The sequence below is a fragment of the Musca domestica genome, unplaced genomic scaffold (genome assembly GCF_030504385.1).
Source record: "Musca domestica strain aabys unplaced genomic scaffold, Musca_domestica.polishedcontigs.V.1.1 44, whole genome shotgun sequence".
Lineage (NCBI taxonomy): Eukaryota > Metazoa > Arthropoda > Insecta > Diptera > Muscidae > Musca > Musca domestica.
Window position 1 is genome coordinate 4,616,573 of NW_026712334.1, and position 23,224 is coordinate 4,639,796.

Below are 23,224 nucleotides of genomic sequence, written 5' to 3' on the forward strand. Positions count from 1 at the left end.
CATCATTCTTTCGTAAAAATATTTCTGTACTTTTAATAAGGTATTTTTGTCATGGCGTCGGTCATCCACTGCCTGATAGAAAGATTAATAGGCCATATGCATTTTCTCCAATCTTTATAGTCTTTGTCACTGATGAACATGACAAAAGTAATGTTTATATACAAGAACCTTATTTGAACCGAACCCATTACTTAGATTGTTAATTCCTCTGATTATGTGTCAAATATATGACATATCTTCGCAAAACGCGTAACTTAGCTGTCGATGTGTAGAGCTTCATATTAGTCAAAGCAACGAAAAATCTCTACCAGTAAATATACAATGAAATTATTGTGATTGGTCTATTATATGGGTTAACCCGGGTAGAGGTTTTGTATGTAAATGTACTTTGACCCCACTTTTGCAAAGGACAAGACAATTGAATTCATGTTTCAATTGTCAAAAGGACAAAATTTTCTTTTTGCGACGTTTATCTTAAACCATACAATTTGATCTTAAAACAATACTGAGAAAGGAGGTGTTCTAGCGCTAGTAGCCAATTTCTCTTAGTTTTTGTTAAACAATCAACCAAGCAATTTCTATGTATTCATGGTACAATAAAAAGGTACGGTGAGGGATGCGCTTTGAAAATATTAACCAGTTTTGTCATGGAATTGAAAGGTTGGACACTCTGAATCATATATTTCAAATGAAATCCAGGCATTTAATTTATCTTTATTGTTTTAAAAATGTCAAGTAAACTTGTTGTATATAATTTTGAATAATTCTGACAGGAAGCAAGTTTTACGAAGCTGTTCTACCTCCTTATTGTACCATGTATGTATTATTCATTTAATTCTTTGTAAATTCGTTTTAATTACAATTGTATACAACATTCATGTTAAAAAAATTGAAGTAATTTGTACAAATAATGAAAAATACATAGTAGAATTAAGAAGGCAAACTCATGATAACATCTCACTGTCAAAATGTATATTTAAAAATCCATTTTATATACAGAAATCAGAGATGGGTACCTATCATGGTAGAAGAATATAGGTAGATGCATCAGCCCTTGGGAACATTGATATGTCAAAATTTTAAAAATGTTTTATCAAAAATGAGTAGATTTTTTAATGTTTTCTTATACGACGCAAATCTGAGGTTGTTGTAATACGCATTTTTCAACAATTTTTACAACTTTCAATGATTTTTCATTTAACATTTTCAAATCCAAAATCGATTTGACAGTTCATTTTCCCAGCAGCTGTGTCGATGCGACTACCTGTATTCTTCAACCATGGTACCTATATTCTCCGCCGTGAAATTTGGCAAGGTAAATTACAGAAAATGCAGAGTTGAATATGCTTATTTGATGACGTTAAATTCTTAATTTTACCATAAAATCCAATTTTGATTTTCTCTTAAACAATCTCTTTACATTATTCTGCGTAGCTTTGTCTTAAACTAATTATCTTAGTAATTTGTATACAATTTCAAATATTTTAATGATTTTTTAATAGAAAACCATCAAACCATCCACAATAGGTCTGTTCCGTTTCTTTTCCTGTAGCAATTGCCGAAGTTATTAGACAAGAGTAAGGAAGTTTTATTTATCTTTTGTAAGAAAATTATAAAGAATAAAATTACACATTCGATAATACAAAAAGAAAAGGTATAAGTGAGAGCAAGAAAATGTGAAATGACTTATCCTTCTTAATTTTACCTTATTTCACATAACAAAATTTGGGATAACCAATAATAAGGCACGGTAAAATGAAGAAGATTACGTCAACAGTCATATGTTTGCTTTTTTTTCAAAATTATACACTTGCCGGATCTCATTGTCAAAATCCTTTGTATACACACAAATGAGAAATGGGTGCCAGTTTCCAATGTAGTTAAATTTAACAAGATAAATAAGAGAATAATACAAAGCTGGATACATGTCAAAACAATAAAGGTAAACTCATTTTTATATGAAAATAATTTTCATTTCATGTTTTCATAGAACAAGAATTCAGACCCTGAAAGTGGTTCGTCCATATTCTGCTTTACATCGAAACCTGAATTACGAATTTTACAAAGATTCGTCGTTTGTCTGACATACAATTAAATGAGTTGACAATCTAAATAATGCGTTTTATCCAAAAATTTGACACTTTTCTCTCGATATATTTATATTAGAGAATACGTGGATTACAACATCAAGTTCCTAATACAATTGCCAGTCTTTTTTATTGCAAATTAAAAATAAGTTATTTCACAAAAGAAGCACAACAAATGATCAAAGCCAATATTTTCCAAAATAAAAAGTATACAAATAGTGTAAATTAGCTTCTACAAGTTTTGATCAAAAGATATTGAAATATAATAAAAGCATGGTTCAATAAGAAAAGTTGTTCAACTTCAAGGAAACTAGAAAAATGCAATTCTGTGCTGGAGTCTTAAGGTGCAAGTACATAAAAAGCTTGAAGTCATGGCTAGGCATTATAATAACAAATTATAATGGAAAACGACGGCAAGATTTTATTTCGGCTCTGTAATCCCTTTATGAAATGTCACAAAATGTGCCTAGCCATGACTTCAAGCTTCTTATGTACTTACACTCTTATAGTGTCAAATGGACTCAAATATGCAACAGTTAGCTTTGTTTATTTTTATTTTTTTAACAAAATTCTTATGCTGCGAAAAACCCGCGAAACAGGAATGGATGTTCGGGGTTATTCTACAATATTAAATCTAAAATAGTAGGATAATACAGTTTTATCACAATACAATTTGTACAATTTGTTAGCCATTTCGTCGAAAATTTGTATTTATTTTGCAACCTTTGACATAATTTCAAATTATTGTATTTTACACACACACATACAAAAAATGTGTATATGTTTTGACAGAATCTGCCCTTATTCTGTCAGCTTTATTCTACATTCTGTAATTATCCCAAAATTAAAAGAATATTCAGATTCGAAGTCAAGAATATTAATTAAGAAATGTTTTCGATTTTTATTTTGTCATCGGGTACATGTTGTGTGCACGTTTTAAAAAAAATTGCATTTATTTTTTTTTTTAATTAAGTGCTTTGGAAGAAAATTTATGAGAAATGCAAACACATCGTTTGCCTCTAAAGAATTAAAAAATCAATAATGCAAAGATTTTTTGGTCAATAAACCAAATATTCGGTACCTAATATGCACCTTACTTTTCTATCAGATCACATCAAATTTTACGTCGAAAATTCCCAAAGGGAAGAATTTATTTTCTGCGAAAAATGCTAATCGTTAGCAGATGTTAAACCTATCTCTGATATTTGAACTAATACGACAATTTTACCTGATTACGCTATAAAATTATGAAATTAAAAATGTCCACGAACAAAAATGTGCGATTCTAACATTTCCACGAAATTGGCAACGAGATTTCTGCTACAGAAATAAATCCTTAACTTTATTTCTCACTGTTTGCAATGTCTACCTACTTTGAAGCCGAACGATTACCGGTTACTCATACAAGTGGCCACACTGTTGTTGACAGGTAAAAACGAGTAAACATGGCGCGATGTGTCAATTGTCAAACTAGTGGTTTAAAAATTCTAACGGCATTTGTTATTTACCTCGAGACGCGAAGACACACACAAGCTGATTAATCAAGAGTAAAGGGAAAAACGAGTGAATTTGTTTACATTTCAATTTCGGCGCGAGGATAAAAGCAAACAAAAAATATTAATTCTTTTCAATGGTGCTTGCACACATTAAAATGTACATATGTTAATATAAATTTTAATGCCATATAATTGTGAGAGAAAAATCAACGCAATATCGTCGTCGTAGTGAACATACAAACAAACCAGAATTGTAAAGATCATCGACAACAAAAATAGAACTGCATTGCAAATTACAGCTGGAGGCATCATCATTGATCGCCTTACTCTCCAAACGAAAACGAGACGCCCTTCTGGATAGTATATAAAAAGAACAACAACTAATGTGTACAACGACAATAAAGGAGGAATAGAAACAACTGGCCTCCAAAAATATATTTTTCATATTAGCAGACTAAAATATTTTCTGTCCAGGAATTTCCTAGTGCAGAAATCACTATCTTAGAAAGGAAGTCAATTCCTTTTCGTCTTTGGCGTCTTACTGACAAAATCATAAAAGGACATACATACGTTGTATAAAACAAAACACACAAAATGGACATGCGCAGCTGGAAAAAAGTACTGTTGCAATGGGTAAGTGAAAAAAAACTATAACTATAGACACATTTTCGAGACGCATGTTCGATCTGCTTGTTGAAACAACAAAAACAAAGTTAATAGAAAACAACAGTCAAGCAGACGTAGTAAAGGTGGAAAATGTATTCAAAGGATGGCTGCTTGTGTATACTCTAGACATTTTGCGTCAACAAATAGCCTGGTGTGTTGACTAATGTTAATGTGTGTGTGTGTCGCTATTTCGTTGTTGTTTGTCTAGGATTTAAAAGTGGAATTAAAAACTCCGCCACCACCATCATTAATTTTACCTACACAACACTGTGGTAAGAGAGTATTATGCCTTTGTTCATTTGTTTGTAATGCTAATCTCCATAGAATTACATTATAAGTAAATAAGTAAGTAAGTAATAAAATGCATTCCATAGCAATCATAAATCATACGATAGGCCACATATAAGAAAAACAAATACCTCCGCCAAATTTAATGGAAATCGTTTCGGATTAAGATATATATCCCCATATAAGTATTGTTTTCATTCGCTGTTAATGTTCAATCACTCTAAAGCCGTAACAATCAATAACGCTCATAGTAGGATCGCACAAATTCCAATATAGACGTATATTTGTTACAGATAGGACAGCTAAATATCTATAATAGTATAGTATATCGCTATACTATTGTCATCTTCTGAATGGATTTGAATTGTACATTATTTTAAAAAATTTACAAAAAGCCCAGGGGTTATTGGAGAAGGCATCTTCTTGGATTACAGATCTAGGACTACTTTCCAGTATAGTTTTCCAGTTTATGCGATTATGACGAGGTCATGAAAAATCCATTGTTTTCTTTAATTCATTGTATGTTGAACATACTTTTAAGAGGTATAATTTTCGGGGTTTTACTCATAAACATATTTACTAAACCCCAATGTTAGACATCCAAAAATATCTCTTAATTTATATATTTTTTAATGTTTCTCCTCCACAGATTACCGAATGTGGTTTTATGGAACGCAACTATTTCAACATCGAACAATCGGATATTGATCTATTCTATCAAAATTTCTGTTTACAACATCCTAAAACAGCCAATAATGACAAATGCAAAAGAATTAGTGAATTTCTTAAAGGTGAGTTGAAAATTCTTTAAATTTATTTAAAATATGTTTATCATATCTTTATTTGTTTTTAGAATTCTATCCAAAATTTGAAGCCCATCTTGATGATGAAAATTGTCTAAGTTCCTCGGACTACATTTATATATATTCATTATTTTTACATTTCTGTTGCGTCAAACATCCACAGACTGTATTTCATGAAATATGTCAACGTTTACCCGAATTTGCCCAACAATGTATTGCATCGTTTTTCAAGGAATTACTTGAAACTGAGCCTATAACGAAAGAGGCCCTACGCCATGCCATTGCTGAAGTGGTGACAACACATGTATCGCCACAACGTCTCAATGATTCGATTTCGAGTAATCAATCTACCCTGAGTATATTGGGTGGAATTGGCGGAGGGGGTGCTGGTGCTGCTAGCATTAGTAGTAGCATAACTTCGCCAAGTTTTAGTCGTTGTGATTCACCTTTAAAGACGCCAAAACGCTGCGCCGGACCGCAACGCATATCACCAACGACACCTAAATCCTATTTGCTCGAAGAGCGACAACGAGAATTGTATAATTTAAGGGTAAGAAAATAATTCAGAATCTCCAATACAACATGAAGTGTAATCCAATGTTTTTCTTTTAGGCCCAGCTAGAAACGGAACGCTATGAGAAGGGCCTTTTAGAGGTACAAATCAAACAAAACGAGGATAAAATCCTTAAATTAAGTAAGTATTGAAATTATATTTTAGATAACTTGGTGGGATACATTAACGTACACTTCTATTTTAGATCAAGATCATAAAAAGTTACAACATCAAATCCAAGATTTGAAAAACGATATTTTGTTGAAAACCAGCGATGGCACCAACTCTTCAAATCGTGAAGGTCAAGTGGAACAGGTATATAGAAATCAAAAAATGTGCATGTGAAATGAGGATAAAGAGGAAAAGAAATGCATCGCTTTTGATGCACTCTTATTGAACATAAATTTCTATTCAACTACTCTTCTATACATATTTCTTTCAGTATCTTGTTATGGACAAATCCTTTTTGCTTTTCAGATACATAAACGTTTACTTAAGGAAATGACTTTGAAAGAAAACGAAATCATAAGACTCAATGATATTGTTAGAAATTTACGAGAAGAAAAAGCTCTGATTCAGGAAAAACTAAGCTATGCCCAAAAACAAATTGCTATATGCATGAATCGCATAAAGGAGTTGGATTACAAAGTCGATGAATTAAGTGATACCATAGAAGTAAGTGACAAAGTACACGCCGGCTTTTACACATTTAATATAATCATTTTTTATTTTCCTGTTTACTTATATAATAGAAAAGGGATGGCACCATTAAATTTTTAACCGACAGTAAAATAGAACTCGAACAATATATTGCTGAATATCGCTCAGCAAATATGCAAAGCGATTTAAATGGTTCCATGGAATGTTTTGATTCTTCATTTGCTCGCAATATTGGCAATACGAATGCCTCCAGCAATGTTAGTAGCCCCGAAAATCTGGGAGCTTCTGTCATTGACATTCAGCTAAGAGAAAAGGAACACGAAAATTCCAAATTAAAAGAAGAATTGGAATTGGTTAAAGACGAACATAAACGTTTAGCCAAAAGTCTACAAGACTTGGCCGAAAGACAAGCTAAAGAGTTTGACATTGTGTGGGAACATCATAGTGAGCTCGCAGATGAATCACAACCTGAAGATTCCATACAAAGTGATCCTCTGGAACAATTCAGTTTATTCTCCAGTTGTATGGAAAAAATAAGTAGTTTCCATAAACTCGAGAAGAACAAAATTCATGAATTAGAAGAGGAAAGCCAAAAACTACAAAATGAAAAGGCTGAATTGACATTGAAATTGGAATCATTTAATCAAGAGGTATTACAGTTAAAGGCCAATGTCAATGAAGTTCAGAAAAACAATGAACAATTGTTGAAAGAAAAAGAAGACATGTTGGCCAGAGAGCGCAAACAACAAATTGAATTGGAACAATTAATGGCTCAAAAACAGCATCTTCATGTTGAGTTGCAGGATGCCATATCCACCAAGGAATCACTTGAATCAGATTTGTTGAGGTTCAGGCAAGAATCTGAAGAAATGAGTAGCAAAAACATGGAAATGCAGAAAGATTTTACTTTAAAATCCAATGAATTTGAATTAAAAATCAAGGAACTATTGGAATGTTTAGACAAACAGGCCGATGAAATGAAAACCCACATATTGGCTGAGAAATCATTAAAAGCCAGTTATGACGAACTTGTCATTGAAAATAATGAACTCAAGAACAAAACACGTAATGCTGATGAACATCTTGCGGAAATGAAACATGATATTGAAAAGAAGCAACAAGAAATATCCAAACTTGCTATTGAAATTTCACAATTCTCAGAGCAAAATAAGGAGCTAGAAAAGAAAATCAATGATTTGGTGGCAGAATGTGAGAGAGAAAAGAATGAATGTGAAAGCAGTCAAGATGAAATCAAATCGCTGCAGGAAAGACTTGAGTCCTTGCGAGAAGAAAAAGAAACTGAGATTAGCAAATTAGAAAAAGAACTGGATTCACAGAAACATAATAGTGCAAATGTTCAACAAGACTTAAATAAGCTTCTAAAGGAGAAAGAAGATAAGTTACAAGTTATCCAACAAGAAAATGAAGTATTACAGCACAAAATTGATATGCTTTTGCAAGAATATGAAAATGATAAATTGGACACAGCAGATAGACATAAACAAGAAATTCAGACATTAAAAGAAGAATTAGAAGACTTGCAATTGGAAAAACAGCGCTTAACAACGAAAATGGAATCTGAGACAATTGAACATCAAAAGGAACACTTGGACTTCGAAAACAAATACAAAAAACAAGTTATCTCCTTAGAAGAACATGTCAAGACTTTGGAATTGGAAAAACAAAATATGGAATTAAAGCTTGAAAATATTACCCAAAACTGTAATGAATTGGAAAAAATAATAAAAAAGCTCAAAGATGAAAACCTTAAAGAAAAACTTGAACAAGATACTTTGAAGGATACAATTGGTGATTTGGAAAAGTCCATTACCGACTTCAAAGAAAACAGCGAACAGCTTAAAGAACAAATTGAGAACCTCAAAGAAGAAAAACTCAAACACCAACTAGCATTTGAACGTCTTCAAACGGAACATCACGAAGAAGTCAAAACTTTGGGAGATAACTTTAATAAGCTACAAATGGAAAAACAAAATGAAATCCAAAATTTACTAAAGCAAATTTCTGTTAGCCAAGAGAAATTTGAATCTCTAGAGAAACAACTGGAAGAAGCTGAAACATTGAAACTCAAACATCGAGAAACCCTTAGAGAAATGGAAACAGAACTTCAAACCGTACAGAGTTCTCTAAAGGAAAGCAATAATAAATTGGTTAACTCTGAGACACGCCACAAGGAAATGGAAAAACTAACAACAGATTTGTCTACAATTATTAACAACACTCTTAAATTGTTTAATGTTTCGGTTAATAGTGAAAACTGTTTGGAAAACATTTGCAACTTGGAGCAAGAAATAAAGAGTCTTCTTGAACATAACACCGAACTAAAGGCCAAAATGAATAACCAGGAATCTTCCCAAATTGACACCACGCACAGGTTGCAACAATTGGAAAAGCAACTCAATGAAAAAAATCAGGAACTCGAAAGGCATGCCAAAGAGTTAGACACTCTACGTGAACAAACTGAGGATTACGAAACGAAATTCATCACGTTAAGAGATCAACAAAATAAATTTGTTGAGAAGATTAAACAAGATTTGGACAAAAAAGAAAATGATTTCACACAGCAAATGCAACAGGCAAGCAACGAATATGAAGCTTCATTGGAACGAATACGTCATGAATTGACTTTGGAAAAGGAACATCATGAAACCAAAGAAAAAGAATTGCTGTTGGTTATTGCTCAGCATAACGATGTGAAAAAGCATCTCAATGAAAAGGAAGCTGAAATCGAAAAGCTGATGGCAACCTTAGAATTGCTGCAGGAACAAAATCAAAAACTGAAATTATATGAGAGCCGTGTTAGTGAATGTTCTACGGAAAATAATAAGTTGCAAGAAGAAATTGAAAGCTTTAAGAGAGAAGTTCATCACAATGCTCTGCGTTTGGTGGAAGCTGATAAAGCGCTCAATGAATTATTAGACTTAACCAAGGAGCATGAAACTAACAAGCAGGAGGTCCTTAAACTTCACAATGAGCTACAAGAAAAACAAAACACTTTAGACTCCCAGCTTGAAGTACAGGAGGATTTGGAACAACAGCTAAAAGAACAAAGTGAAGCAATTTCCAAACTTTCCGAAACACTCAAGAAAATCGAGCAGCTCAAGACAAACTTAGATCAGCAGTTGAGTAAGGAACAGGAAGAAAAATCTCTATTGCTTCAGTCTTTGGAAAAATCCACCGATCAATTAAAATCTTTGCAAGCAGAACAACAACAACAAAAATCGTCATGGGAAGAACGATACACGGAACTCAAGCACCAAATGGATGATTTAACATTGCAAAATACCAAACTGCAGGGAGATTTGCTAGAACGTGATGCTGAGCTACGTATGAGTTTAGAAGATCATGAACAGGAACGTGATAGCTTCCATCAGGAGTTGATGGAAGTAAAACAAAAACTTCTACATGCGAATGAAAAATTAGAACAATTTGATATGTCCCTTATGGAAATATTAGCCATTATGGAAAATAATTTCAACCTGAAATGTGATTTTGAATTGAAGACCATGAAAAACATCTTCAATGTTTCAGCTGCTGATGAACATGGCAATAAAATCAATCAATTACGGGAGAACCTCAATATTGTCCTTCATATGGAACAACAGCAACGTCTACAGCATAACGAGACCTTAGATGCTCTTAAATTAATTGAAAAATCCAATGCTAGCCTTCAAACCACAATTGCCAAGCAGGAAAAGAGTTTGCAAGAGCTAAGAGAACAAATTGAAAATGAAGAAGAAATTACAGAGAAGAGAATGTCTCACGAAGTAAAACGTCTTGAAGAGGATCTTCTTAATCTGGAAAGGGTGAATGAACGTCTAGTCAATGGCAACTGCCATTTGCAAGATACTTTAGGCCAACATGAAAGGGATCTTGAGCAAGCAAAACTTAACGTTGATAAATTGGAAAAAGAGAAACACAATCTTCAAGAAGAGGTCTATATAAAGGCTCAGCACATTGAAAAGTTACTACAAGAAGAACAGAGTCTACAACAAAATCTCAAAGACAAATCACAACAAATTGAGAGAATTTTGGAAAAATCGAAACTTCTGGAACAACAACTTGAAGAAAAATCACAAAAATTACAATCTCTCAATAGGGAACATCAAGATCAGAAGGAAATGACTCTAAAACAACAACAGCTAATCGAGGAACAACAGCAACAATTGTCCTCGTTACAGGCAGAACAATTGAAGCTGAATGATAAACTAAAACAATTACAAAATGCCAATGACTCGCTGGAAAATGATGTATCAAACAAATCCAAAGAACTTCTAACTCTAACCAACAAATCCGAAGAACTTTTACAAGCCATGCAAAATGTTGAACAACAATTGCAACTAACCACCAAGAAACTGGATGAAACTGAAGCTTTAAAATTGAACAGCGAAAGTAACTACCAGCAAATTCAGTCTGAATCGCAACAGCTAAAACGTGACATGGATTTCCTTAAGGCCCAACATCAATCGGCCGTTGAAGAAAATCAACGCCTAAATGGTGAAATCGAAAGTCTCAAACAGGATAAGCAGCATTTGCGTGAAGAAGTCCGTGACACCAAATCGGATCTTCAAAGAGCAAATGATAATGTCACCCAACTAATACAGCAAATCGCTTCCATACGCATGGAAAAGGAATCGGTGGTTGAAGAAAACTCTTTGCTACGTAAACAGCTGGAGGAAAGTGGTAAACATCATTCTACATCGGAACATAAACTCAAATCGATCATAGAAAAGTCCCAGGAATATGAACGTAAGCTGCTGACAACGGAAAATGAACTGAAATCCGCCAAGGCCTCTCTTGAGAAATGTGAAATAAACAGTCAAAAACTATCTGCAGAAAATGTCAAGCTGAAGGATTCTCAAAAGACTTCTACAAAGAGAATTGAAAAAATGGCCTTGCAACTGGGTGAATCACAAGCCAAGAGTACAAAACTGGAAAGGGAAAATGAAAAGTTAAGCAAAACTCTGGAGGCTCATAGTACCACTGTTGATGCTTTACAAAAAGAAAAGGATGTGCTGCAAAATGAAGCTAAGGCTCTCAAAGAACGTTTGTTGAGGGCCGAAAGGGCCCACGAACAATTGGCAGCTAAGGTACAAAATCTGGAATTGCTAAACAGCCAACTTCAAGAGACCAAACAAAAATTGGAAGCTTCAGAAATTGATGGAAAATCGAAACTCAATAAAATGGACAAAATGCGTATCTCAAATGAAGAAAAGATTCGTAAACTTGCCAATTCTCTTCACAATGCTGAAAATACGAATGTTAAGTTGAATTTGGAAATAGGTTCCCTAAATTCCCAAATACAAGTGTTGAAGGCGCTCAATTGTCAAGAACAGGTTCAAGATTTGACGCATAAACTTGAATTGGCTCAGCAGCAGTGTCAACAGCTCGAAGATTTGAACGAAAAGCATCAACAAGAAATAGAACATCTAAAGGAAGATAAAACAAATCTCTCTGATCAACTTTCCAAGCTAACACTCACCCTGCAAATTACACGCAACGAGCTGGAAGAAATACGTTCTGAACTTTTAGTCATACGTGATGAAAAGTCTCGCGTCCAATCGGAACATGAAACATCCACTTTGAAACTTCGTGACTTGGTGTCACAAAATGATCATCTCATAAGTGAACGTAAAAATCTTGTGACCACTCTGGAATCACGTATTGCCACATTGGAACAACAGTTGACGACCAAATGTAAAGAAGTTGATGACTTGCAACATGAAATTCAAACCTTACGTGAATGTTCTGAATCAAATTCATCGCTATTGCAACAACAGTCTGCCATCGCTAATCATTCCGAAGTGGAACAGCTGCGTGAGAGGTTATCCTCGGCAGACGATGCACTGCAAAAGGAACAACAAGTTGTTGCCCAACTACGTTTGGATAATCAAATCTTACATACAAAATATCAAGAGTCCAAACAACGTGTTCTGGATGCCACCAAGAGTAGCGAAGAACGCATCAAAGAAAATCGTTTAGAATTGGAAGGCAAATTGGAAAAGATGAAAAATAAAATGGTAAGTTTTAAATTCGTACGATTTAAATATAGTATGTTGCCATTACTTCCTTGTTTTTGTGTCCTTATCACTGACATACTCAAAAATTCGTACACATACATATACACAAGGGCATCATCACACTGAATGTTTTGTTTGGAAAATATTAGATTTTCGTAATTGTTGTTAGTGTTGTATTTAGTCTGTGTTGCATGGTATTTGTTTTTTATGTTTTTCAATGGTTTGTCTGTCCCAGAAATTTGTTCTGTTATGATATGATAATTGCCATTAGGTTAACTTGGTTTATTTTGAATAACTGCCGAAGACACTATAGACTGATGCATATAGAGGATATATTACGATTCTTTTATTTTTAGTCATGAGTAAGATGTGTTTCGTGTTTTTTCGAGACAATGTTTCTTGAAAAGTAATTAATGCCAATTTGGCTGTTGCGTAAGATAACCCTCGAAAAGAGTATCCAATTTGGTCCTATCTTTGTGCTGTATAATATCAGTATAAAGCCTAGTCCGGGTTTGCACAAAAAATGTTGAATATATAGCTTATTCTTCTTCAATCATAGTACAGCGGAATATTCTCATCAGACTTCGACCACGTACGAACATGGTCAATACTGCCACATCTCCATCTTACTTAACATATGAAGTGTGTCATCCAACCTATCAGACAGAAAAAATGTACTTTATAGGTCCATATTTTTCTACAGCACCGATATTCGATATTTTGACGATTTTAGTAGCATTTTCCAACGAAACTGTTTTAAGATTGTTTCAAATTCGATATTGACAATGAATAGAATAAACGGAAATTCCGTAAATTCGATGTGTTAATGATTTTAAGCGCACATAGCCGAACTTGACTGTTTTTTATTTGTTGAATATACATATCACCTACAAAATGCAAACAAAAAAGTGCCCCCTTGTATTCTAAAGACTTCACTCATCACAACATTTCTGTCTAAACTTGTATCTACCCTAAAATAATGTAAAACAATTTCAAACAAGTTATATGACTTAAAGAATATTTGATTAGGGCTTCGTCGGGTACTAAATTAACGATTCGGGCCCACACTTTCATGCAAATCCCCACAGAAGAAATTTAAACAATCAACTTTCTTTTAGTTTCTCACAACTGTTCTGCGATCGTTAGGCGTTGTCCGAAGCCAGGATATGTGGAAAAATTGACCTGAATCACTATTTCTTTTTACTTTTCGCATCTGCGCATTTTAGGCCCTAAAAATGACCGTTTGTTTAAATTAGGAGTTACCTAAATGACGTAAATATTTTCACGATTCCATAATTTTTTGATGGAGAGATTTCAAGATATAGATTTCTACAGTTATTATTAAAAAATATTCCTTAAAAAGTAATGCAATGATTTATTCCCCATTATTTCTCCCTCAAAACTAAATGTCACGCAAACTTGATTTTGCTCGTTTACCCGTTTGTAACAAAACTCTCATCTAACTCAATCAAATGTCTCATAACCCTATGCCACTTAACACTTGCATCCTACTTCGATTTCAATTCCGATCCTATTTAAAGTTTTTTTTATAAGTTTTTATTCTAAAATTCATTATTTTTTTTCTTTTTTCTTCTTCTTTTACTTTTAAAGTATAAATTTGAAACTGCAACAACGTCGGTATCAACAACAAGTGTTGGATGTAAGCTGCATTGGAAAAATCGCGTACATTCATGTTTTCGATATTTCTTTGTTGTGGTTTTCAGTCAAATTATTTTAATTGGAATTCTAAATTATTTTTTAAACAAAAACGATTTAGAGTTAATTTTCAAAAGCAATAGACCAGCAGTGTTTTGATAAATTAGAAAAAAAGCCTTTTCCCAGTGAGGGGAAACGATAGATTAGACTCTAATTGTGGAGGGCAGTGCCTTCTTTCGCCACACACACACACTGGTACTGTGTGTAGAATATTTAGCATTAAACATTATTCTATTATTAAATTCAATACTTTGTAAATGCATGTATATTGACTATTTTTGCAAACACTTTATTTAAAAGCAAATAAATAAAATTTAATTATTGTTTTGGCAAATCTATATGAAATTGCATCTATTTACGTTGTCGATACAATTGTTGTGATGTCCTTGTGTTCTGTCTGTGGTATATGTTTCATTGCGGTTTAAGGTCATATAACAAATTTTGATTTAAATTTGTTTCATATTGATCCTTGAAAGAAAAAAATAAAAAAAAATTAATCGGGAAAGTTGCTGCACTCGATCTGTTCCTTATTTCATTTCTTGCAATTTTTTTTCTTCCTCATTTCTTACATATATTTTATTTTGTTTGTCCATCTGAATTATATCATCAAAACCTGTCTGGGCTTTTTGCGTTTCATTCCCCAAAAAATTAAAATAAAATCTCAAACCACACCTCCTTCACTGAATCAACAATAGAAAACTCTATACACCGAAGAAATAACCAAAATGAAAACGAAACAGGAACGTGAAGTGGCGAACATTAAATCGGAAATGGAGGTTTTGAAAGCACAGGTAAGTAAAGATAACTTATGAAAAGATTACGTAAATATATAAATGTTAATATTATTACATTTTGTACTACTTTTTCTCTCTTACTAGAACTTGAAATATGAAGAACATACCCGCAAACTTTCCAATCAAATTGTCCGATTAAATGACAACATACTGGAGTATCAAAAAGAAAACACCATTTTATCTACGAAATTAAAACACCTTTTGGAACACCATGAAAGTGAAAAATTTAAACGTCCCAATTCTATACATGTCTCAACAATATCCTCATCAACCGGTTCAACGGGTGCCTCAAATACGGGCACTAATTTAGCCATGGAAGACGAGGAAGGTGAAGTTTTCAATAATACCTATTTGACAGATTTGAAAGCTGGTCACATGAGCAGAGAAGTTTGGTAAGTATTAGTTTACTGAGATTTGATCATGTTTGCATATATTTTGTAGCAGCCACTCATGTCGCTAAACTGCCACCGCGTTTTTTAATCTTTTTTACGGATCGTAGAGTCGTTGGAGCGGTTTAAACTATTAATTTAAATTTACCCTTTTTTGAAGTTTTCCTTGAGAAATTAAATAATTTTGCAATGGATTCTGCTTCCTATTTTCAATTTGTCCACATTGGAATTACGTAGCAAGACTTATATTTTTTAGAAAATGTCATAAAGAACGATCATAAAATTTTTTTTCAAACAAGTTAAAAAGTATCAGTCTACAGTTTGCAGAAAATTGTATGATTCTTTCTTGTTCTATACGGCAAAATATATTCTGTAAAAATGTTTGCCCATCTCCGAACTGGATCTAAGTTTGATAATTATATTACTATATACCAAGTTTGGATCAAATCCCTTCGAGAGTTGTCGTGCGCACCAGACAGACAGACGGACAGACACCGCTAGATCGACTACAAATGGATTTGGTCCAAAGAAGCCTAGGGTCTAAAACCGTTATTAAAACCAAGTCAAAATCTTTCAAAAACATTATTAATGGAAAATTAACTGGTTTTGCCATGGAATTGAAATGTTCAACAGTTTGGATCACGTTTTTGAAAGAAAAACCAGGCTTTCCACTCATCTTTTGGCTCAAAAGTGAGAGAAAATATCAAAAAAAAAAAAATAAATAAATAAATAAATAAATGAATAAAAATAAAGTAAAATAAACAATAACTTGTTGCATTAGTGTTGTATTTCAGTAGTTCTACGAAGCTGGTCTAACTCCTTATTGTTAAATGCGATACACAAATTGAGATTGTTCGACTCGTTTCGATTACCATCATTTATGTTATACTGCCTATCATTTAATTTTTTCGTTTTTATTTGCCATTCATTTTACAGCGCCGAAGAACTTAAATATCGCAATTCATTGTTACCGCCCCACCTGAGAAGCACATATGCGGCCCAGTACGATAGCGAAATCACCGAAGATGAATTAAAAGTAAGCCCTGATTTAATAAGTAATCTTTCCAATGTCAGCCATAATAACTTTTCAACACCATCACCGCCGTTCTCATCATTGCCATGTGAACTGTTAAATGATGATTCCGGCGGAAAATCTTGTAAGCACCATCACCATCATCATCACCACCATCATCATTTGGTTCAACACAGCAATTCGTCTAAACACATTTTGCATACATCGCAATTAAGTAATATTAGTTCCATTGAATCCAGCAGCTCCACACCAAAGACCATCAAGACACTGCATTCCACGCCGTTATTGAAAAAGAAAATGCATCCAAATATTTCAAGAATTATAAATCATTTAAAGTAAACAGTTTGTGTGTCAAATCTATATAGAAAACAAAAAGACAAGCAAAACTTATATATGTTATATATGTAATCAATCATTATCACATCTTCCTTCTAGACAATTTTTTGTAAAAACAAAAAAAAAAACGTATTTTTGATAAAAAAAAAAAACATTAAATTGTGAATAAAATCTGATAAAATATCCAGAGTAAGGTTTTTATAAAATATGTTTCAGATAGGGTTTAGAATTTTATTAAAATGGTCTGTGTTAATGTCTCTCGATGTGGTGCTATTGTCTTATCTGTGCTGTTATTAGACATTGTTGTAGAAAAAATATTTTTGTTTACATTTATTATTTTGTGGTGTTGGCTCACTAAAAATTATATTTTTTATTACATATTATTTTGAAATATCTTTGAATTAATTAATTTTATATTTTTGCTTTGTAAATTTAGGATGGTCCACATAGCTTTGATGACAGCATGAGTGCCTTGCTGAGCACAACAAATGGTGGTAATCGCAAAAAATGCACTGGCGTTACCCATTATAAACGTCCCGGCCCACCAACGCCCAGTAAAAATGGTCGTCTTTCATTTGGTGGCTGTGTTAGTTCAGAGCCAATGCGTGAAATACTTAAAGAATCATTTGATAGTGCTAACTCCGCAACCACCGGAACCGTATCGTCTTCGTCGGCTAAAACTCCAGCCCGTTTTAATTTCTTTGCATCACGTTTCAGCATGGGCAATGGAAAAGATGAGGTAAGTTAAATGTGAAATATTAAAAGTTTCTTTGTGTGTGTACTGTGTTGTTACGGTAACAAGCAAGCTAAAATATTTAAAACCTAGAAATGATGCCAAACCATAAGAAAGAAGTTGATAAGTTTTTTTTTTTCTGGGGAAGTACTTGCATTTTAAAATTTTTGAAAATATTCCAATTAAGATGTCTTAGAATCAGTTTAGGTTTAGAGTGCCCGGGGAATATGTTGTAAGATAATTTAACCCTCAGTCGACTCATAACAGGGACTTCTAAATCAAATCAAAATATTCTCTATAAATTGTTCGTCAGAAATTTTTGCTATAGGTCATACAATACAACAAAACTCCATGATTTACTTAAAACACGGAAATCAGTAAAAAATAAACAATATGTTTTAGGGTTAAAGTAGAACTCCATCTGAATTTATACCATATAGTTGGGTTATAATTTGGTGTTTTGGCTTCATAAACGGTAGGAACCTACTTAGTAAAAATATTCACAACTCACTGAAATTGGATAAATTACAACCAATTTGGATATAATTTAGCTTTTCATATGGCGAAAGGTATATAAAACTTAAGCCGTGAAGATATGTTTGTCCTGTAAAAATTTCCCCCGAAATGAAATATTCTCAGTGACCACTGCGAGTTGGTGGTAGAAATCATTTCTTTTCCTCTCCTGTAACTCAGTGTTTGTCTATTTTGTTTGTCCAGTAGTGACCTGATTTGTGTTCCCTTACTCTTTGTTCACAAATTTCTCATTACTACCCCACTTTATTTTTCCCCATTGAAACTAAAAAAAAAGAAAAAATGTCATCTTAAAAAAGAAATTATTCAGCAAAAACCAATTCCCAACAAACAACCTACAATACCCAAAAAACTACCCCCACAAACCTCAAAAGCTCTACCACGACATTTATTGGGTGGTGTTGTGTGCACATCAACGCCACGTAAAAGTAAAGTGCATTACGATCAAAGACGTTTATTGGATCAACTTCTTACGTCTTCGCCATCGCCATCACCCTCGCCTCTGGTTATGGATAACATAAAATTGAAATTAAAGAAAAAAAATATAACTCCTCCCGATGTTAGTTTTATCGAGACACCATTAAGTGGCCTAATAAAACCAGCTGGCATGCCTCCCAAAGCTCCGACAAGAAAACAAACAAATGCTAAGCGTATGGAAGCCATTGCTGCTGGTCTAAAAAGCAAGCGGCGTAACTCCTCAATTTATGGCAGACGCTTATCACGACGTCTACAAGAGATTTGTACTCCCACAAGTGGTGAAACGACCTCATCGGCTTTCTCAAATACTCCCAAAGATTTAAAGCAACGTCGACAGACTATAAGTTCGGCTACCACCACAACCTCGGATGGTGTATCAAATGTAACAGTGGTACTACAAAAACGTTTTCTAAAAAAGAAACAACAAAAAGAGCGAAAAGGTAGACCTTCACTCTGCCTGAAAAGTGGTATTTTTGCCAAGCACCGCACACCCAATAAAGGAGTTCTGCATGATTTGAATAGATATAAATCTCGTAGGCAAAGATTCGATAATTTCAATAGAGGTAGAGATGTTAAAGAAAATGAATCTAGTGAAGAGGAGAATGATGTGAAACAATTGGAACTGGTCCAAATGAACAAGAAGAAGAATGCCAGTATAGTCAAAAACATTACCTATGAAATAAAACATAAGGGTCTAATAAAACCCACGAAATTGGGAGAAACTGTTGTCATAGCTACACTGGAAAATCAACCACAAAAAGAGGAGTACCAACGGGAATTTGAATTTAATACTGGAGAAGACTCTTTTCTATGTGCCTCAGAAGTATTTGATACACAAGATGCTGAAGATTTTAATGAATACGGGGAGGATAGTGATCATATTTGTCAATATGATAGCAGCAGTGATGAGGAAGAAGAGCAAGCTATAAAACATGGAAGAACGAGCATCCCAATTAAAAAAGAGTGTAAAAAGGAATTGGTTACCTCGATGGATTTAGAGGAATTCGATCGTTATATCAATTGTCTGGCAAAAGTTAAAAGGGAACCTGGATCATCCCATTCCTCAGCAGGAAGTTCGCAGCATTTTGAAAAACTGGTCTTGGAAACCGAATCAAATGCGCCGTTTGAGGTTAAGCACATCAAATTTAATATAAGTGGTGGTTCTTCCACACACCACCACGATTATGGCAAGCAGCAACCTCAAGAGCACTGTACATTTGCCAGTAACTCTTCGACGCTACTCAGTACAAGTCCTGTTAATGGCGACGAATTTTTACCGGATCAACAATGTGACTTTTTGGCAACCAAAGCATCGCCACACTTTTCACCCACAAATAACAATCAAGGAAACTTATCACGAATTATTTATGGCGGAACCGTAATCTATAATCGCCGCTTACCCAATATCAACACCACCTATGTTAGGAAATCCTCAATTTATGTTAAGAACAAAAATCAAACCATGTTTGATTCGAATGCGGATGTTATTCTCATAACCAATCAAACAATAACGGTTGCAGATTTGGCCCGCATGTGGAAACAAATGGATAGTTCAGCTCGGTTGTTGGTCAGTTTTGCAGCATTGGCTATATTTACAAGCCTGTTGGGTTTATTCTTGTCGTTCTATTCACCAAAACATTAATGCTCAGCTCGTCTTGTTGTTTATTTGAAGTTTATTTTCATAAATATTTATATTATCCTCATTATTACTTTATTATTATTTTTTGTTTGTTTTTGTTTTATGAGGTATTGCTTATTATCATTTGGTATAGAAGTGATTTTTGAAGTTGTAAAGTCCTAAGGACTACCCCTGCAAATTTTGTCAATTCAAAGCAACCAAAATTTATTTATATACAATTTATTCTTGTAATGTATGTATTTTTTCATATTAAAGTTAAAGTTATATAAGACCATTAAAAAATAAGGGAATCATAATAAAATAAGCGTTCCCTTAAAAGGTAATGTAATCATTTCATATTAAATTTAAATAAATATATAACACTATTAGCTAGGGGGAATCATTATAAAGGAAATATTTGAGTAAGAAAATATGCAAAAAAGAACCATTGATAAATATATTTTTTACAACAAGAATATCTTTATTTGAACGTTTAATAAAATTTTGATTTAATTTTTCAGAACACACCGCCCACTAATAAAAGACGCTTGAGCAATATGTTCAAAAGGAAATAGATGTGGATTGTAGAGAGCAACCAATAACATCGATTGATTGCTTGTCATGTCCTGTCCTGTCGTTCAGTATTGTAATAATATGTCGTTGTCCCTCCTATTAGCTTATAAATATATAATTTTTGTATTTGTACGTTTATGTGTTTATTTTTTGGTTTTTTTTTTTTATGTTTAGTTTTTTTTTGTTATATGTATTGTAATTAATATATTTTATATTTATATTCATAGAATATCAATCAACAATTTCAACGAGAGACTACTTAATATGAATTATTAAGATAACAAATTATTAAGATAACAAACTTAATCTTCATTAAAAAAAATCAAATTCACATAAAACGGTGACAATGGTTTTAGTTTAGTTAAAAGGTAAGCTTACCATTAAATTGTTTTGTATATATAAAATAAACTAAATGTAGACTTTGTATTGTCAAATTATTGTTCTGTAGTCTATTTAAGTGTTTAATAAAAATCGAAACGATTTGTTTAAAAAATATGAGTAAAACATCTTTGAGCTCGTCCTGTGAGAATTGCATTTTTAAAGATAGGAATTGTTTAAAAAGAGATATAGTTTATTGGGTGGTTAAAGTATTCGAAGTACGGAAGTTTATTGGGTGGTTAAAGTATTCGATACGGAAGTTGGCAGCTGTTTTACATGAGATTTGTGGCCCATTGTGTTCATCCTAGAAAAAAATAAGCAAAAAAAAAGCATTAAGTTCGGTCGGGCCGAACTTTTAATACACTCATCATTGGATAAAAAAAACATTTTTATACGGAAGTATCTTAATTCAATCGTGTAAGCTAAAAATACCATACCAAAAAGTGTACCCATTTAGACAACTTTACAAGGATTGTTATCGATTGCAAGTCTTAAATGCGAAATTTCCTTGGGAAAATCTGACAAGGTTTACCAAAATACCGAATATGAGTGGGTATTATTATATAGCGGCTATAGGAAACATGGACCTAGATATTCAATGTTCTGCCACGAGAGCGAAAATCCATTAAGAATCACAAATACCAACTTTTAGACCAATCCGCGGATAATGTGACAAAAATCATGAAAACACCGAATATCGAGAAGTACCCTTATATGGGGGGAACACGAAAACGTAATGTGGGCCGATATATCTCATTTCCAATACCAACAATACACAATACATATTGTTCTGCCAAATTTTGAACCTCTACATATATTTATGGGGTCTAAGTCGAGTATTTTGGAAACGGAATGACAAAGTTAATATACCATTATTTTCAAGGTGGGGGGTATAATAAGTAGAGGCGTTAGGAAAATAAAAGATATAGAAACGAAATAGAAAGAAGGGGTTGTTGAGATGTACAATCATTATGGTGGTTTGCAGACAGCAAATGCGTTTGCATGATGGGTCTTGCAAAAAAGTATGGCTTTCAATTTTATGGCATTTGACATTATAGCTTTAAGGCCTGGTTGATTGATTGCACGAATCTCCGCCTGCGTGCTTTATTTATTTATTTATTTTTTTTTTTTTTTGATGGACAAATTGTTTTGTTTTAAAAAGTCAGCTGATTGCTTGTAAGTTTTTGTAGGTTTACGTCTCTTTACTATTCACAGTTTTCTTTTATGAGTTAAATTATGGTAGAAGAATATAGGTAGACGCATCGAAACAGCTGCTGGGACAATGAACAGTCAAACCAAATTTGGAATTGAAAGTGTTGAATGAAAAATTATTTAAATTTGTTAAAATTGTTGAAAAACGAGTATTATAATATCCTCCGAATGACGTCGTATAGGAAAACATATAAAAATTTACTTATATTTGAAAAGAAATTTAAAATTTTTTTAACATATCAATGCTCCCAGGCATTGATGCATCTACCTGTATTTTTCTACCATGAGTTAAATAAATTAATAACGTTCTCTCTCATAACCTTTGCTCGTGCAAAAAAGTAACCAAATAGGATTTTCATAAGGTGTTGGTCCAATATAAGTCCAATGAATAAGAGCAAGGCCTACATAAGATCGGTTAAGAAGACTACATTTGACAATACACTTAGTATTGTGATTTGACTCCGTTTGTATTTCATAAAATCATTAGGTGTTTTCTGCAAACTTAATTGTCAGATGGGCTTACTGACCGACCTTATGTGGACCATGAGTGAGAGCGTGTAGAGAGTAATTTTGATAGTGGAGTCATAGACTAATGAATATATAGAAAACGGAATGTTTGGTTGTTTGTGAAACAGTTTTGAACCAACGAAAACTCTAACATTGTTGATATTTTTTAGATTTAAGATTTGAGTGACTAAATTATTTTCATTCATACCTCTAAAACGACATAGTCGACATTTTTTACATAGACAACGAAAAGTTAGTTTTGTCTTTTTCTCCAGGTGGCATTATGTTTTGCATAGTCAACATGCTGATTTATTCGTTCAACCCACTCGACTTCGA

The 23,224-nt window shown here is 33.2% G+C and overlaps 1 protein-coding gene across 3 annotated transcripts; it reads left to right on the top strand.

Moving 5' to 3' along the window:
* The first annotated feature begins 3,582 nt into the window (after positions 1 to 3,582).
* On the top strand, positions 3,583 to 21,295 carry LOC101889747 (GRIP and coiled-coil domain-containing protein 2). Of its 3 annotated transcripts, none has more exons than XM_059127290.1 (12): positions 3,586 to 4,216; positions 5,187 to 5,328; positions 5,391 to 5,890; positions 5,953 to 6,034; positions 6,099 to 6,208; positions 6,371 to 6,568; positions 6,646 to 12,591; positions 15,003 to 15,098; positions 15,186 to 15,493; positions 16,427 to 16,526; positions 17,296 to 17,598; positions 18,401 to 20,694. In XM_059127290.1, exons 1-12 carry the CDS (start codon positions 4,178 to 4,180, stop codon positions 20,240 to 20,242), a joined length of 9,666 nt encoding a protein of 3,221 aa, XP_058983273.1. In that variant the 5' UTR covers positions 3,586 to 4,177; the 3' UTR covers positions 20,243 to 20,694. The 3 variants fall into 3 exon arrangements, with proteins under 3 accessions (XP_058983274.1, XP_058983273.1, XP_005180320.2); XM_005180263.4 differs by lacking the exon at positions 18,401 to 20,694 and adding an exon at positions 20,740 to 21,295 and having other exon boundaries at positions 3,588 to 4,216; XM_059127291.1 differs by lacking the exons at positions 15,003 to 15,098; positions 15,186 to 15,493; positions 16,427 to 16,526 and having other exon boundaries at positions 3,583 to 4,216.
* The last annotated feature ends 1,929 nt before the right edge of the window (positions 21,296 to 23,224 follow it).

Coding starts and splice junctions, on each gene's coding strand:
- LOC101889747 (XM_059127290.1), top strand. CDS start 4,178: ATGGACATGCGCAGCTGGAAAAAAGTACTGTTGCAATGG. Junction 6,209..6,370: donor GTGAAGGTCAAGTGGAACAG/GTATATAGAAAT, acceptor TTTGCTTTTCAG/ATACATAAACGTTTACTTAA. Junction 15,494..16,426: donor CACATGAGCAGAGAAGTTTG/GTAAGTATTAGT, acceptor TTCATTTTACAG/CGCCGAAGAACTTAAATATC.